At 43.7% G+C, this 16,743-nt stretch overlaps 1 protein-coding gene across 1 annotated transcript in view; it reads left to right on the top strand.

Annotated features, from left to right (window-relative positions):
• Positions 1-16,743, top strand: part of USP14 (ubiquitin specific peptidase 14) — a 92,824-nt gene that overhangs the window by 620 nt on the left and 75,461 nt on the right. The window contains exons 2-3 of the mRNA XM_077270328.1: positions 8,448-8,593; positions 10,125-10,157. Of these exons, the coding sequence (XP_077126443.1) occupies positions 8,448-8,593; positions 10,125-10,157 (179 nt within the window). The remainder of the gene's footprint in view (positions 1-8,447; positions 8,594-10,124; positions 10,158-16,743) is intronic.

Raw genomic sequence — 16,743 nt, 5'->3', positions numbered from 1 at the left:
CATGATGGTTCTCTTTCTCCCGACACTGTCCATGTTCCCATCTAATGTAATGCCGAGAAGTGTGGGCGCGGTGATCTGGTGAAGAGAGCCTGGTTCCGCCTCAGTGTTTGGGTTTACTGTGGTCATTGATTGGTAAAAATGCCCAGGAAAGGTGATGCCCCGGGTCAGCGCCATCTCCGTGGGCCAAGGAGGAATCCGACCACCGTACGTTGGATTGGGGGGTGTGGGTCTTGTACCCTGTCACTTCTTTCCCTCCGGCAGTGGCCTCGGCTGAGGGCCTGTTATTTGTCCTGTGCGCTGTCCTTTGGTGTCATTTTGGGCTGTATTCTCCCATTTGACTGCTTTTTATGACCTTTTTGGGGAGGAAGGTGGTGAAACTGTAACAGAAATTCTAGTATTTTTATTCTTTGATTTTTCGTGCTGACACTTACCTTTTTATAGGTTTAATAATTTTGGTAATTGGACTAATGGGGTTGTATCGAAATGAATTTTTTTTGTTAAAGGCAGATGATTCATACTCTTAAGGGGCGATTTTTTTTTTGTTTGTTTGTTTTAATCTTTTTTCATATTAGTCGTTTTTTGGAGACTAGAAACTGATTCTTAAACCACTTGTGCTATACGCTGCAGTACAAAGTGAGATGAATAATCTTATGTGAAGCCCCACCATAGGAGTACAAAGGTGGTAGTGACTGGGACCCCAGGAAGCCCCTGGTTGCCATCCAGCTGCACCCTACAGTTGGGTCACGGGAGGGGAGTGGCAATGTGCACCCAAACGGACCCCCCCCCCCCTTGATTGTGCCCACTCCATACACTCTCATCTCCGTCCAGCGGATGTAAGGAAGGAGTTAAAGGTGAGTTAACAAATAGTGACTGATAGACGCGGTGCCCTATGGCCATGATCCATGAAGACTGGCATTATTTTCATGCAGGTTTTAGTGATGGCACCCCTGTAGTGAGATGGCCCTCCTTCACCAAGAGGTGAGCTCCACTTAATGAATTAGGTGCACCTTACACCTGGAGTGTGCCCTCGTCAGAAATGTTCCTCCGGCCAGTCGTACAGGTTTGTATGGATATTTGTGTACTTGGGATCGGTCCCGTACTGTATCTGCCATTCACTTCGCTCCAGTTTTCTATTCTGTATGCTGGCAGAAGCACCAACCTCCATGTGTCTTGGTGTTCATGATGATGTACAGGATGTAAAGTAGTTTTTGTTTTTTTTTCTTTACACAACATGTCAGACGTACATTTTTGTCTGTCTGCAAGCTGGCATCTTTGTTGCCATGTTATCTAAAGGGTTAAATAGTCAGAGGGATGTTAGCCATACATTGGAGCTGGCATCCGCTGCTCATGGAGCAGCCCCATTGCCATGCATTATGTCCCATTGTGATAAGGGATGCAAGGGCAGGATCAGGTTGTACAGTTGTGTCTTTAGAATCCGATATTAGATAATTCCCCCCCACAGCCCCGGTTCTCCCCTTTATCCATGTGGCCCTGTGAGGAGCAAATGCGATCTCATATGGTCTAGTATGCAGCAATGTACCTGATTTCTGTCTGACGCTTGCCTTAGTGTAATTTGTCCAGGTTCCTCATGATGTGGGTGTCTCGGTAAGAAACCTTATATTACCTGCCACTGCTGGGCCCCTCGCCAGTCACTAGAAAGGGCGATTCTGTCCCCACTTGACGGGCACCACAAGGACAGATGGGGGATCTTATGATGAGGCGGACATACAAATCTTTACCCCTTTGAGAAAATCTGTCATCTCTACGGACGTGTTTGTTTTAGTAAGCGTTGCGCAAAAAAATGAATACATTTCTAGTGGAATAGGATGCCCCGTACACAATAGTTGGCAGTGGATGAATGTTGTCTCGGCTGACAGCTCTCCGACTCCTCCATACACCAGATCTCTCAATCCCCTGTATTCTCGATGAGAGGTCTAATATCAGACTCATCTTCTGGCGACTTATCTCAGAGCAACAAAAATGCCAGCCCTAAATTGGCCATGCCAGATCCTTATAGGGGTTGTCCGGTCTTAACCCCTTAACCCCCAAAGGTGGTTTGCACGATAACGACCGGGCCAATTTTTACAATTCTGACCACTGTCCCTTTGAGGTCATAACTCTGGAACGCTTTCACGGATCCCTGTGATTCTGACATTTTCTTGTGACATATTGTACTTCATGTTAGTGGTAAAATTTCCTCAACATTACTTGCGTTTATTTGTGAAAAAAACGGAAATTCGACAATTTCGCAATTTTCCAACTTTGAATTTTCATGCTCTTAAATCAGAGATATGTCACACAAAATACTTAATAAGTAACATTTCCCACATGTCTACTTTACATGAGCACAATTTTGGAACCAACTTTTTTTGGGGGGTTAGGGAGTTATAAGGGTTAAAAGTTGACCAGCAATTTCTCATTTTTACATCACCATTTCATTCTATATGATAGAAAATACCAAGTGTGACACCATTCTAAAAACTGCACATCTAAAGGTGCTCAAAACCACATTTAAGAAGTTTATTAAACCTTCAGGTGTTTTACAGGAATTTTTGGAATATTTAAAAAAATGGAATAGCCTCAGTGTCATGCATATGCATTATGTCCTATTGTGATAAGGATGTAATGGCAGGAACAGGTTGTACAGTTGTGTCTTTAGAATCCGATATTAGATACGGTAATTCCCCCCCTCAGCCCCAGGGACATTCTACATGCTTCCCAAAATCCACAAATCTGGAAATCCAGGAAAACCAATTATTTCATGTGTGGGCACCCTTACTGAGCAGGTATCTGGATGGGTAGAGGGTATTCTTAAACCCCTGGTAAAGGATACCCAGCTTCATTCAGGACACAACTGACCTATTGAATAAATTATCAGCAATAGGTCCTCTACCAGAAGGAACCATCCAGGCCACCATGGATGTGGAATCTTAGTACTCTAATATCCCACACCAGGATGGATTAAATGCCTGCAAATTCTTCCTGGAAAACACAGGGACTGATGCTGATTCTGTGCTGAAACATATAAAATTCATCCTCACCCAAAATTACTTTGAATTTGACAAGAAGATCTATCTACAGGAGACTGGCACAGCAATGGGAAGTAAAATGGCCCCACAGTATGCAAATCTGTTCATGGCCAAGCTTGAAAGCAACTTTTTGTCCTCATGTCCCATCAGGCCTCTGGCCTACTACCACTACATTGATGATATTTTAATCATCTGGACGGAGTCTGAGCCACAGCTAAAGACGTTCCATGAACAGTTTAATCAATTTCACCCTACCATCAGCTTAACACTCAACCACTCCTGCACTGAAATTAACGTTTTGGACACCATCATTAAGCTGCAGAACAATGAAATAGAAACATCCCTGTATCAGAAGCCAATCGGCCGTCCAACATACCTTAAATGGGACAGTTTCCATCCAAAACACATAAAAAAACTCTATTGTCTACAGCCAAGCCATCAGATACAATCGTATATGGTCCAACCCCATGGATAGAGATGAACACCTTGGTCGCCTCAGAAAGACCTTTTTGAAGCGGGGCTACCATCGAAGAACAATTGAAAACCAGATTACAAGAGCCACCAGAATATCAAGGAATCACCTGCTACATTACAAAGCTAAAGAAGAAAACAACCGGGTACCTCTAGTAGTTACCTACAATCCAAATCTGGAGGCGCTAAGGGGAGCGGCACGGAAATTACAACCTCTACTACAAAAAGATGCCAGTTTACAATCCATTTTTCTAGACCTTCCCCCCCACTACTGTGTTTTAGGCAGCCCCCAAATCTAAGAAGCATCGTTGCCAAAAGCTCCCTGTCCTCTCCAACAGCTGCAGGTACCTTTCCTTGCAATCAGGAAAAATGTAAAACCTGTCAATTTATAATGACCACGGACAAGATAAAGATCCCCAATTAATTCACATCTGGACTACAAGATACCAGGTACTTTCAGATTCGTCACTTCTAATGTGGTGTACCTAATTATTTGTACTAAATGTCCAACTGGGGGTCTGCATGTAGGGGAGACATGGGCAGAAACTGAGAACAAGAATAAATTCTCACCGCCGCACAATAAGAGAAAAAAGAATGTATCTACCTGTGGCAATACATTTCTGTCTCCCGGATCATAACATTATGGACATGAAATTACTTGTATTAAAAGGTAACTTCAAATCTCAGAGAGACGGAAGAGTCTGGGAATATAAACTGATGATGACCTTTGACTGTCTTAGTGCAGGAATGAATGTGTCGCATGGATTTATGTCTTTTTACATCATCTAAGGAATTTGCCCCTCAGACCATGTGGGGGCATCATAACAGAACCAGACCCCAATCAGAGGACAATACAACACTCCTTATCTAAGAACTGGTCCAATATTTATGGACATAACTGTTTATCACTCATGGTAATTCTGCTTCATGTCACCTGTCTTATCCATGTTTTTTTCTGTGATGTGTTGTGCATAAATATGTGGTTCTCCAGAATTTCTTTTAGTCTGTGCCTGATGAAGAGACCTGTGTAGTCTCGAAAGCTTGCAATTTGTTGCCATCTTTTCAGTTAGTCATTAAAAGGTATCAACTACTGAGGACTCTCAATTCTAAATATTTTTCTATCCACTGGCTGACATGGTACCAAGATATATATCTTTCCTGTATAAAAAAAAATAAAATGAACATTTAACTTTTTTTTCACAAAAAATGTACTTCAGATCCAATTTGTTTCATTTTACCAAGGGTAACAGGAGAAATTGGACCCCAAAAGTTGTACAATTTGTCCTGAGTACGCAGATGCCCCATATGTGGGGGGGAACCATTGTTTGGGCGCATGACAGAGCTCGGAAGGGAAGGAGCGCCGTTTGACTTTTCAATGCAAAATTGACTGGAATTGAGATCGGATGCCATGTCGCGTTTGGAGAGCCCATGATGTACCTAAACAGTGAAACCCTCCACAAGTGGCACCATATTTGAAAGTAGACCCCCTAAGGAACTTATCTAGATGTGTTGTGAGAACTTAGAACCCCCAAGTGTTTAACTAAAGTTTATAATGCAGAGCCGTGAAAATAAAAAATCTTTTATTTTCCCAAGGGTAACAAGATAAATTGGACCCCAAAAGTTGTTGTCCAATTTGTCCTGAGTACGCTGATACCCCATATGTTGGGGTAAACCCCTGTTTGGGCGTACGGGAGTGCTGGTAAGGGAAGGAGCACTGTTTTTTACTTTTTCAACCCAGAATTGGCTGGAATTGAGATAGGATGCCATGTCGCGTTTGGAGAGCCCTGATGTGCCTAAACAGTGGAAACCCCACAATTCTAACTCCAACCCTAACCCCAACACACCCCTAATCCCAACCCTAACCACACCCCTAACCCAAACATGCCCCTAACCACACCCCTAACTCCAACACACCCATAACCCTGACACACCCCTAACCCTAATCCCAACCGTAAATGTAATCCTAACCCTAACTTTAGCCCTAACCCTAGTGGGAAAATAGAAATCATTTTTTAATTATTTTTCCCTAACTTAGGCGGTGATAAAGGGGGGTTTGATTTACTATTTATAGCGGGTTTTTATATTTGGCAGCTGTCACACACTAAAAGATGCTTTTTATTGCAAAAAATAGTTTTTGCGTCACCACATTTTGAGAGTTATAATTTTTCCATATTTTGGTCCACAAAACTACATTTTTTGATCGCTTTTTATTCCGTTTTTTGTGAGGCAGAATGAACAGAAAACAATCAATTCATGAATATCTTTGGGGGGGGCGTTTATACCGTTCCTTTGGTAAAATTGATAAAGCAGTTTTATTCTTCGGGTCAGTACGATTACAGCGATCCTCATTTTTTTATGTTTTGGCGCTTTTGTACAATAAAAACTTTTATATTAAAAAAATTTAATTTTGCATCGCTTTATTCTGAGTCCTATAACTTCTTTTAATTTTTCCGCTGATGACTCTGTATGGCGGCTCATTTTTTGTGGGATAAGATGACGTTTTCAGCGGTACCATGTTTATATCCGTCTTTTTGATCTCGTGTTCCACTTTTTGTTCGGCGCTATGATGATAAAGCATTGCTTTTTACCTTGGGTTTTTTTTTTTTTTTTTACGGTGTTCACTGAAGGGGTTAACTAGTGGGACAGTTTTATAGGTCGGGCCGTTACGGACGCGGCGATACTAAATATGTGTACTTTAATTGTTTGTTTTTTCTTATTTTATTTTTATTCACATAGAAATGTATTTATTGGCGATTATATACAATACCGACCAAAAGTTTGGACACACCTTCTCATTTAAAGATTTTTCTGTATTTTCATGACTATGAAAATTGTACATTCACACTGAAGGCATCAAAACAATGAATTAACACATGTGGAACTATATACTTTATAACTACTATATAACAAAAAAGCATCAAAACAAAAGATGCTTCCCTATGCCATCGGAGCGCTGCGATCATGTTTGATTGCAGAGTTTTGAGGGTTAATGTTGCGGGAGCGGCCGTGACCGCTCATGGCACATAGTGCCGTATGTCAGCTGTGATAATCTGCTGACGCTCGTCCGTGCTCCCCCCCCCCCCCCCCGTGAGCGCACCTGATCGCCTATGACGTACTATACTTTCCATGGGAATTAAGTCCCAGGGCACATGGACGGGATAGTACGCCCAATGGCAGAAAGGGGTTAAATGACAAGTCTACTGCTCTGTGACTACAGACTTGTGGTTTCTCACATCGCACGCACTGCACACTGTGAGGATTCTCTGGTGTCAGCCCCAGGAATGGTGGGCATGTGGCCGCACGCATGCCATATGCATAATCCGACTAGACTGTTTCTGTCGTGCTCAATGCAATGTATTGCGCGAGGCTGGTAAAGGTCTAGTCGGAGTCTGGCCGTGAATGTGTATCACATACTTGTGGTCAGGTGATCGCTGTTGCTGGCACGGACAGCGGCGAATCCTTGCAGTGTGCGCGATGTGTGAAGTCACAAGTCTGCAGTCACACTGACTGCAGACTCGTTTTAGACTGAACAAACCCTTTAATCTTCCCATACATCATATGTTGGGGAGACTCAGTAGGCCCCCCCAAATACACAAACTGGCAGCCAAGCCCATGTAGATCACTGTGGTTTATCCTGATGAAGTTGTGTACTTCGAAACACGTTGACTATTAAACCACATCTCTTTGAAATCTGGTCTTCTCCTCATTATTGATGGCAGTACAGGTTAACCCATTCATTTCCAGTTTTTTCTTTTAAAGGGAACCTGTCAGTTCCCCTGTGCCCTCCAACCCAGGAGCATTCACCTATGTATGATTAACCCCCCTCCCTAACCAGTCCTGTATAACGTAATTCAGTTACATAAATGCGTTAAAAAAGCCTCTATAATGTCACCATTCCTATGCTAATGAGGGCTTTGACTAGTCGATATGTTCAGTAAGTCAGGGTGTATGTTTCCCAGCTTCAGAGACGCACTGCTCATGACCAGAAGTTTAGAAGATGGTTTCAGCGCAGTGTATGTCTCTGAAGCTGGGAAGCGTACACCCGGACACATTGATGCTGCCGATACGAGCGGTGCGCATGTGCAAGATTTCCATGAGCTGCCGATGACACCGCTAGTGCAAATTGTTATCACACCCACAGGGACGTCATAATATGGATGGAGGGCTGGCTTCTCTGGGGAACTAATGCCCTATCGACTAATCAAAGCCCTCATTAGCATAGGAAATGGTGACATTATAGAGGCTTTTCTAAGGCATTTATGTAACTGCATTACGTTATACAGGGCTGGATAGGGAAGGGGTTAATCATACATAGGTGGAGGGCACGGGGGGGGACCTGACAGGTTCCCTTTTAGCCCCTCTAGATCGTTGTTAGTCTAATGTGTATAAGAGCTGTAACGGGGCACATTGCAGAATTCTAAGACAAAATTGCTGGCATATTATGGGGAATACAAGTACTTGCTGCATCCTGTCAGGAGAGGGGATGTCTTCTTTATCCCATGTCTATACTAATATGAAACACATGCTTTATTTACCTGTGAGGTTGGCACTGATGTATGTGTAATGCCGTGGCCGGAGGTGCATTAGACTGTACCTGGTGGTAAATGAGGTTTGTCTGTACCCATGAGGTGGTGCTGCGGAGGGAGTAGTAATCGTCCTAACAATGGCTCCTTATATCCTCCTGTGTGCGCTGTGACCTCATCCAGCTTGTGATCAGGCAATGAAGTCGCATTGTGTTCTCCTCCGTGTACCTTTCTGTATTCTGGGTATAAAGCAGATTATCAAAAGTGCAGGGAAAACAAGAGCTGTTACGTTTGGCCTCCAGTCAGATCCCAGGTTATATATTCCAGGTGGTCTCTACTCCCCCTATTTATTAGTTTCAGTTCCCTCAGATCTTTACCTGTTTGTTTTTACCAAGCATTAAATTGTGCTATTTTCTGCCACCAGTTAACGTGAAGTGGGGGAAGGAAAAGTTTGATAATGTGGAGTTGAACACCGACGAGCCTCCGATGGTTTTCAAGGCCCAGCTGTTTGCACTGACAGGAGTGCAGCCGGACAGGCAGAAAGTCATGGTGAAAGGAGGCACATTAAAGGTATGAGCTTTACAAGGTGCTCTGGTTCTACTCTGCGGCTCTGAGCTTCCCATCTTTTGGTTATCCCGAACTTGGCTGCATTCACCTCAGTGGTAAAGTGCAGGAACATCACATGCATCCTTATGTACGGAAGTGCCGCACTGCGTGCTGAAGCGCAGCAGCCCCATTTAATACCATAAGGCCACGGTCACACGGTCAGTATTTTACCTCAGTATTTGTAAGACAAAGCCAGGAGTGGGTGATAAATACAGAAGTGGTGACATGTTTCTATTCTACTTTTTCTCTCTTGGTTTTGGCTTGGGCCTCTTTCACATTTCCGTCGGTACGGGGCCGTCACCAACTGTCGGCCCTACGTACCGACGGACGTTGTGCAAAATAGTGCACAACGTGGGCAGCGGATGCAGTTTCCCGACGCATCCGCTGCCCATTATGAAGACCGGGGAGGAGAGGGCGGATCCGACGGACAAAAAAAACGTTCCCTTGAACGTTTTTTTGTCACGACGGTCGGCAAAAACACGACGCATCCGTTGCACGACGGATGCGACGTGTGGCCATCCATCGCAATCCGTCAGCAATAACAGTCTATGGCAAAAAAACGCATCCTGCTGGCACATTTGCAGGATCCATTTTTTTTTACTAAACGACCGATGGCAAAAAACGGAAATGTGTAAGGCTACTTTCACACTAGCGTCGTGCACTGCACGTTGCAATGCGTCGTTGTGGAGAAAAAACGCATCCTGCAAAGTTGTCTGCAGGATGCGTTTTTTTCCCCATAGACTAACATTACCGACGCATTGCGACGTAGTGCCACACGTCGCAACCGTCGTGTGACGGTTGTGTCGTGTTTTGGCGCACCGCCGCCACAAAGAAAGTTACATGTAACGTTTTTTTGTGTGTCGGGACCGCCATTTTCGGACCTTACAATGAAGCAGTGGAAGCGTCTTAAGACTGCTTCCGCTGCCAACGTCGGTGATTTTCTTCACAGTATGCGTCAGTACATCGGGCCGACGCAGCGTGACCGCCCCATACCGACGCTAGTCTGAAAGCAGCCAAAAAGGCCTTACACATACTGAGGTTAATTACTGACCAAATTCTGAATGTGTGAACGTAGCCTAGCCATTTTATATCTGCTCATTAAACCATCACTAGCAAATCCTGGAATAAGACTTTATTGAAATAAAGCTTAATAATATCATGTTGCTCAGCTTTTTTATGCACTTACTGCAGATCTGCTTTCATTTCTCCGCTTGCAGTCAGTGAATAGAAACATTCCTGCTTACCTTCATGGAGGACAGATTTCTATATATCTTTTAAAGGCTAAAAACATGCAGTATAAGATTTTTCATTCACAAACAACAAACAGACATATTATATATCTGATAGCTGAAGCACACCGTTGATTAGACGTTGTCCCCATTGCTCCTGCTCCTTGCTCTTCCTGCAGAGTGCCTCTAATATCTGATGTCCTTTTGGTGTACAGCCAGGAGCTGACATTATATTGTTAATCCATCTAGTTTTTTCTTTTCTTTAGGATGATGATTGGGGTAATCTCAAGATAAAAACTGTAAGTCGTTTCTTCATGTTCTGATGAAATCAGTTTGCATTAGTCTATTTTGCATGCAATGGGTTGGAGTTTCAGTGTGACAGCTAGAAGCTGCTGAAAATACAGTAAAATCCTCCTTTTGTAAATTGACTGTCCACGCTCCTGACTAGGCAGGTGACATGACGGTATACTAAACTGCCTCCGCTCAATTCCTCTGCACCTCGTCTGTCATTGTCCGGCTTCAGAAGTGGGCGAGCACATGCCAGTGACTGACCTCACCAGTTATGCCCATCTTCTCCACTTAGATATTCCTGTGGTATTTAAAGGGAACCTGTCAGCAGTTTTGGCCGATATAAGATACGGCCACTGCCTTTCAGGGCTTATATACAGCATGCTATAATGCTGTAGATAAGCCCGCGCTTTGACCTGAAAGATAAGAAATATAAGTTTGGTTTTTTTCATCCTGGATCCTGATTCTTTCTCTTGAATATACATTGGTACTCGTGGCATCGAAGAAATGAAAACCCTTTTTTCCTTGCTTTTTGTAATTTTTTTTTTTTTTTTATTGATCAATTAACAAAATGCAAAATGAATGAACAAAAGAGAAATCTAAATGAAATCTTTAGTGTGACTGCATATACCTTCAATACAGCTTCAATTCTAGGTACACTGGCACAAAGTCAGATGTAAAAATTACAGTCAGTTGTACGAGTAATCAAATATATCAAATAAGTATATTTTTCACACGTTTATCAAAGCGGAGTCAGTTGAAACAGCAGTGTAGGAGGCATAAGCTCTGTACGGAGTAACCAAACTTAAAAAAAAAAAAGAAAAAAAAAAGGGGGTCAGGTTATAGTTGACAGCTTCAGTTTACAGGTCATACAATATGGCAAGACAGAGCATAGCAACAAGACTCAAGGTAGTTATACTGCAGTAAGGACTCTCCCAGGCAAAGATTTTAAAGCAGACTGGGGTGCTGTGCAAAATTCTTTTCTGGAAACGACAAGATATAGGCAATGTTGAGGGCTGTAGACACAGTGGTCGGCCAAGGAAACTCAATGCAGCAGATAAAAGACCCATCATTTTGCTTCCCTTCAAAATCATAAGATGTTCAGCAGTACCATCAATTCAGAAGTGGCAGCAACCAGTGAGACCCAGCCTCATCCATGTATTAATCAGACCTCTCTCCAGAAGAGGTATTTATGTGTGAAATGCTACAAAAAAAAAACCCCAAAAAACATGCCTTCATCAAGGAAACAAGGCCCAGCAACTCTGCTACGCACACAAACATAGGAATTGGGGTGCAGAAAAATGGCAGCAGGTGCTCTGGACCGATGAGCTAAAATTTTTAAATATTTGGCTGCAACAGAATCATTTTGTTTCTGCAAATGAAGTTGGGGAGTTAATGTTCACCCAGGCAGATACTTAAGCATTGTGCAATACCATCAGGTAGGTGTATGATTGGCTCCAAATTTATGCTGCAGCAGGACACTGACCCCAAACTATCTTCAGCGTTAAAGAGAGCAAGTCCTGGAAGTGATGATGCGTCGCCCAAAGAGTCCTGATCTCAACATCACCAAGTCTGTGGGATAGCATAAAGAAACAAGTATTTAGTCAAGCCAACAACCAGAGAAGATGTGTATTTATTTCTCCGATATTTGGAACAATCTCACTGCCGAGTTCCTTCAAAAACTGTGTAATTGTACCTAGAAGAATTGATAGTTTGAAGGCTAAAGTTGGTCAGATCAAATATTGATTTGATTTAGATTTGTTTTCTTCATTTTGTTAATTATAATAACTACTAGCACTTCTATTATTGAAAGCATTCACACTTTGCAGCAGTTTTTCCACTAAAATGTTTGCAACGTTCTTTATATTAAAGGGGTTGTCCACTACTTTCAGTTAACCCCCCCAATGTATCCCCCCGAGGCCCCTAATGAATTTTATAAATACCTTCTGTTGCCGTTTTCGCCTGTGAGTGGCGCCATGGCGGCGGCTGAGTCCGGGTCACGTGACCCCCAGGCTGCAGCCGCCGCTAATTTCCGCCGACATCACGTCAATTTCCAGACTCTGGAAATTGATGTGACATCAGCAAGAGGCGTGTCCCAGCCGCACAGTCAGCAATCACTCAAGAGTGACTGGGCTGTGGGCTGCCTGCCTGGCTGTGCTGGGGGCGGGCGGGGTTGTGCTGGGGGCGGGCGGGGATCTGCTGGCCGGCCGCGGTCATGTGCCGAGATGTGCGGCCGGTGCGTTGGCGGCGGCCGGTGCCGTGGCGGCGTTCGTTGCGGTGGCCGGTGCGGCTGTCGGTGCCGTGGCGGCGGCCGGTGCGGTGGTGGTGGCCTGTGCGACGGCGGGGGTCTGCGCGGTGAAACCGAAGGTGCTGGAGTGTAGCTGTGCTGTGGTGGTGGCGTCGTCGTCTGTGTGCAGGCATCGTCCGATGGGACTACAAGTCAGTGACACATTAGCCAATGATGGGACAGTAGTAGTCCCATCATCCGGCTAATGTGTTGAATGTAAAAAAAACAAAAAAAACACACATATACAATACATACATACATACATACATACATACATACATACATACAACACACATACAGGACATGCGATGACATGCACCATGCGACGAAATGCACCATGCGACATCATGCGACATGCAGCATGCGACATGCTACATGTGACAACATGCGACGCCATGCGACTACATGCAGCAAGCGACATGTGACAACATGCGCCATGCGACGACATGCGCCATGCGATGAAATGCGCCATGCGACGACATGCAGCATGCGACATCATGCGACATGCACCATGCGACATGTGACGGCATGCGACGACATGCACCATGCGATGACATGCAGCATGCGACGTCACATCATGCGACATGCCACATACAGTACATACATACGTACAGTACATACATGCATACAGTACATGCATACAGTACATGCATACAACATGCATATAGACATACAGTACATGTAACAGAGTACATACTCACCATCACTTGTCACCTTGATCCCCGAAGCCAGTGTCATCTGTAAAAAATATTAAAATAATAAACAAACACTATACTACCTGATCCACAGAAATCCAATTAAAACGAGTGTCCCTCGACGATCTCCCGTGGAGAGCAGGAGCATCAGCTGATGCGACCGCTCTCCAGGGGCTCCAGGAACACAATGAGGGGAGGAAGGTATCCTTCCACAATGTATTCCCCACAATGTATTCCTACGCCCCTGTGAAAAATAGTCCCTAGTCTCACTTTATGGCATTGCTGTGTGAGAAAGTTCCCACGCAGCTTTTTGCCATAAAGTGAGACCAGTGAACTATAGTAACCTCAGTGATGCACTGCAGGAGCCATTGTCTCCTGTCAGTGTGTCACTGAGGGTCCTATAGAGCAGTGACATCACCCGATGTCACTGTTCTATAGGGGAGATCGTCGTGGGACACGTTATTAATTGGACTACGGCGGACAGGTAGTATACGGTTTATTATTTTACGTTTTTTGCAGGCGCTGAAGTATGGTTAAATGAAGAATAATAAAATACTTTTTCCCTAATGTGTGTGTGTTTTATTAACCCTTTATTACTATTGGATTAATAACGGATAGGTGTCTTATTGACGCCACTCCGTTATTAACCCGGCTTAATGTCACCTTACAATAGCAAGGTGACATTAACCCCTTATTACCCCATATCCCACCGCTACACGGGAGTGGGAAGAGAGGGGCTAAGTGCCGGAATTGGCGCATCTTACAGATGCGCCATTTCTGGGGCGGCTGCGGACTGGTATTTGTAGCCGGGGGGGTGGGACCAATATCCATGGCCCCTCTCTAAGCTATGAATATCAGCCCACAGCTGTCTGCGTAGCCTTTCTGGCTATAAAATATAGGGGGACCCCACATCATTTTTTTTTTTTTTTTGGGATCCCCCTATTTTAATAGCCAGTAAAGGCTACGCAGACAGCTGCGGGCTGATATTCATAGCAGGCTACAAATATTGGCCCCCGGCCGTCGGCTTTCCCCCTCTGGCGCAGAAAATTTTTTTTTTCTTTTTTTTTTTTACTGAAACATATTGTTCATTAACCCCTTTCTGCCAGCTGACGGAATAGTACGTCAGCTGGCAGTATCCCCCGCTTTGAGGTGGGCTTCGCGGTGAGCCCACTTCAAAGCCGCAACATGTCAGCTGTTTTCAATACAAAAAAAAAAATGTACATTATCGCTAAACGGCATAGCAAGAAAAAAAAATCAAAAGACAAAATTACATTTTTTTTTGTCGTCGCGACACTGCATTAAAATGCAATAATGGGCGATCAAAAGAACGTATCTGCACAAAAGTGGTATCATTAAAAACGTCAGCTCGGCGCGCAAAAAATTAGCCCTCACCCAACCCGATATCTCAGAACATATAGACGCTACGGGTATCGGAAAATGGCGCAATTATTTTATTTCTTTTTAGCAAACTTTGGAATTTTTTTTCACCACTTAGATAAAAAATAACCTAGACGTGTTTGGTGTCTATGAACTCGTAATGACCTGGAGAATCATAATGGCAGGTCAGTTTTATGCTGTATGCACATGTTGCAGATTTGGGTGCAGAATTGTCTGCACAAAATCTGCATCTCCTTGCAGAAAACGCCGCTGCGTTTTGGATGCATTTTTTTCACGTTTTTTTCATGTTTTTTGCGCGGTTTTGATGCGAGTTTTTTGTGTGGTTTTGATGCAGTTCTTGGTGCGGTTTTTGTTGCGGTTTTTGCGTGTTTTTTATGCGTTTTTGAAAGCTAAATAAAGATGTATTATTGAAAAAAAAAAAAAAAAAAGATTTGTGATGTCATTATTGTCCAACCCACACTCAATTACACACAGATAGATAGACATATAGATGATGGATGAAATGGATAGACCGATCTACATGTAAATAGATCTATAGATGCATACATCTACCTATTCCTATATCTATCTATAGATATATCTGGATAGATATATCGGATAGATGTATGGATAGTGTAGGGTGCGTGTCCACTGTCCGGATTACATCTGAATTAGCTGCAGATTGGATGCTGTGTACTTGTAGTCCCATCGGATGATGCCTGCACACACACCCCAAAAGACCCCCCGAACAGTCCCGCACACACCCGAACAGTCCCGCACACACCCGAACAGTCCCGCACAGCGCCGCACACATCCGAACAGCCCGCAGACCCCGTCCGCACACACATACACGCACACCGTCACCGCCCACATTCCGCCCACACACTTCCCTCCTCCCGAACTGCAGTGTTTCTCAGACCCACATCCGCATCTAAACTGCAGATCTTTTTTACATCTGCGGTTTTGCTGCGGATGTGCCCGACTCATTGAAAGTCTATGGGTGCATAAACGCTGCACAAAAGAAGTGACATGCTCTGGAAAAAAAAAAGCTGCGTTTCGGTGCGGCTTTATCCACAGCATGTGCACAACAAGTCTGCGGCTCCCATAGGCTTACAATGGTTGTGCACTACACTGCGGATTTGATGCAATTGTGTGCGGCAATTAGTGAACCTAGCAAAAAAGCCAAGCAAAAAACAAGTGTGGGATTGCACTTTTTTTGCAATTTCATCGCACTTTGACTTTTTTTCACATTTTCTGTTACACGACATGCTAAAACCAATGGTGTCGTTCAAAAGTAGAACTTGTCCCGCAAAAAATAAGCCCTCACATGGCCATATTGATGGAAAAATTATGGCTCTGGAAAGAAGGGGAGCGATAAACGAAATCTATCTATCCGTGTGTAATAGAGTGTGCGTTGGACAAATGTAAAAGAGGAGGTTGGACAGAAATGACATCACAAATCTTTTTGAAGATAGAGGAGGGAGGGGTTGGGGTGTGTCTTGGAGTGGGTGTGCTAGGTGCTGGCTTCCAGGCCACTGCAATGCATCATGGAACTTGTAGTATTAGAGCACAGTAAGTCAGGAGAAAGGAAGTTGTCGATTAACCCCATGAGAGCTGGATCCAGCACTGAAGATGTGCTGCTACAGCATGATAAAAGGTAATATTGCTAAAATAAAGACCAGTGGATGTTTTCAGTGGCACATAATAGCAAGATTTATAAAAAAAAAAAAAATGTTTATTGTAGTGGACAACTTCTTTAAGAAGTCTTGCAATTTTCACACGAATACTAAACTCACACTTTGTTTCTTATAGCTGACTTTTCAGCAGTCTCATTATGAAAAAAAAAAAAATTGGTGAAATAAAAAAAAACCAAACAACTTACTATGTAAATTGGGTTTTTATTTTGAGATGGCACATTCCCTTGAAGGCATGGTTTCCCGCAGTTGAAAATGTGAACATTATGTGGTCATTAGAAAATGTGAACATTATAAAAAAAAAAATTACTATTTATATTATTTATATAGCACCATTGATTCCATGGTGCTATACATGAGAAGGGGTTACATTCCTGTAATTTGTATCACTTATGGTAAACAAACTAACAATGACAGACTGATACAGAGGGGCGAGGACCCTGCCCTTGCGGGCTTACATTCTACAGGATAGTGGGGAAGGAGACAGTAGGTTGGGAGGTTGCAGGAGCTCCGGTGTTGGTGAGGTGGTAGCTCCGGTAGTGGT

The sequence above is a fragment of the Ranitomeya variabilis genome, chromosome 6 (genome assembly GCF_051348905.1).
Source record: "Ranitomeya variabilis isolate aRanVar5 chromosome 6, aRanVar5.hap1, whole genome shotgun sequence".
Taxonomy (NCBI): Eukaryota; Metazoa; Chordata; class Amphibia; order Anura; family Dendrobatidae; genus Ranitomeya; species Ranitomeya variabilis.
The sequence above is the reverse complement of the archived record's forward strand: the minus strand, read 5'-3'. Positions and strand labels throughout refer to the sequence as shown.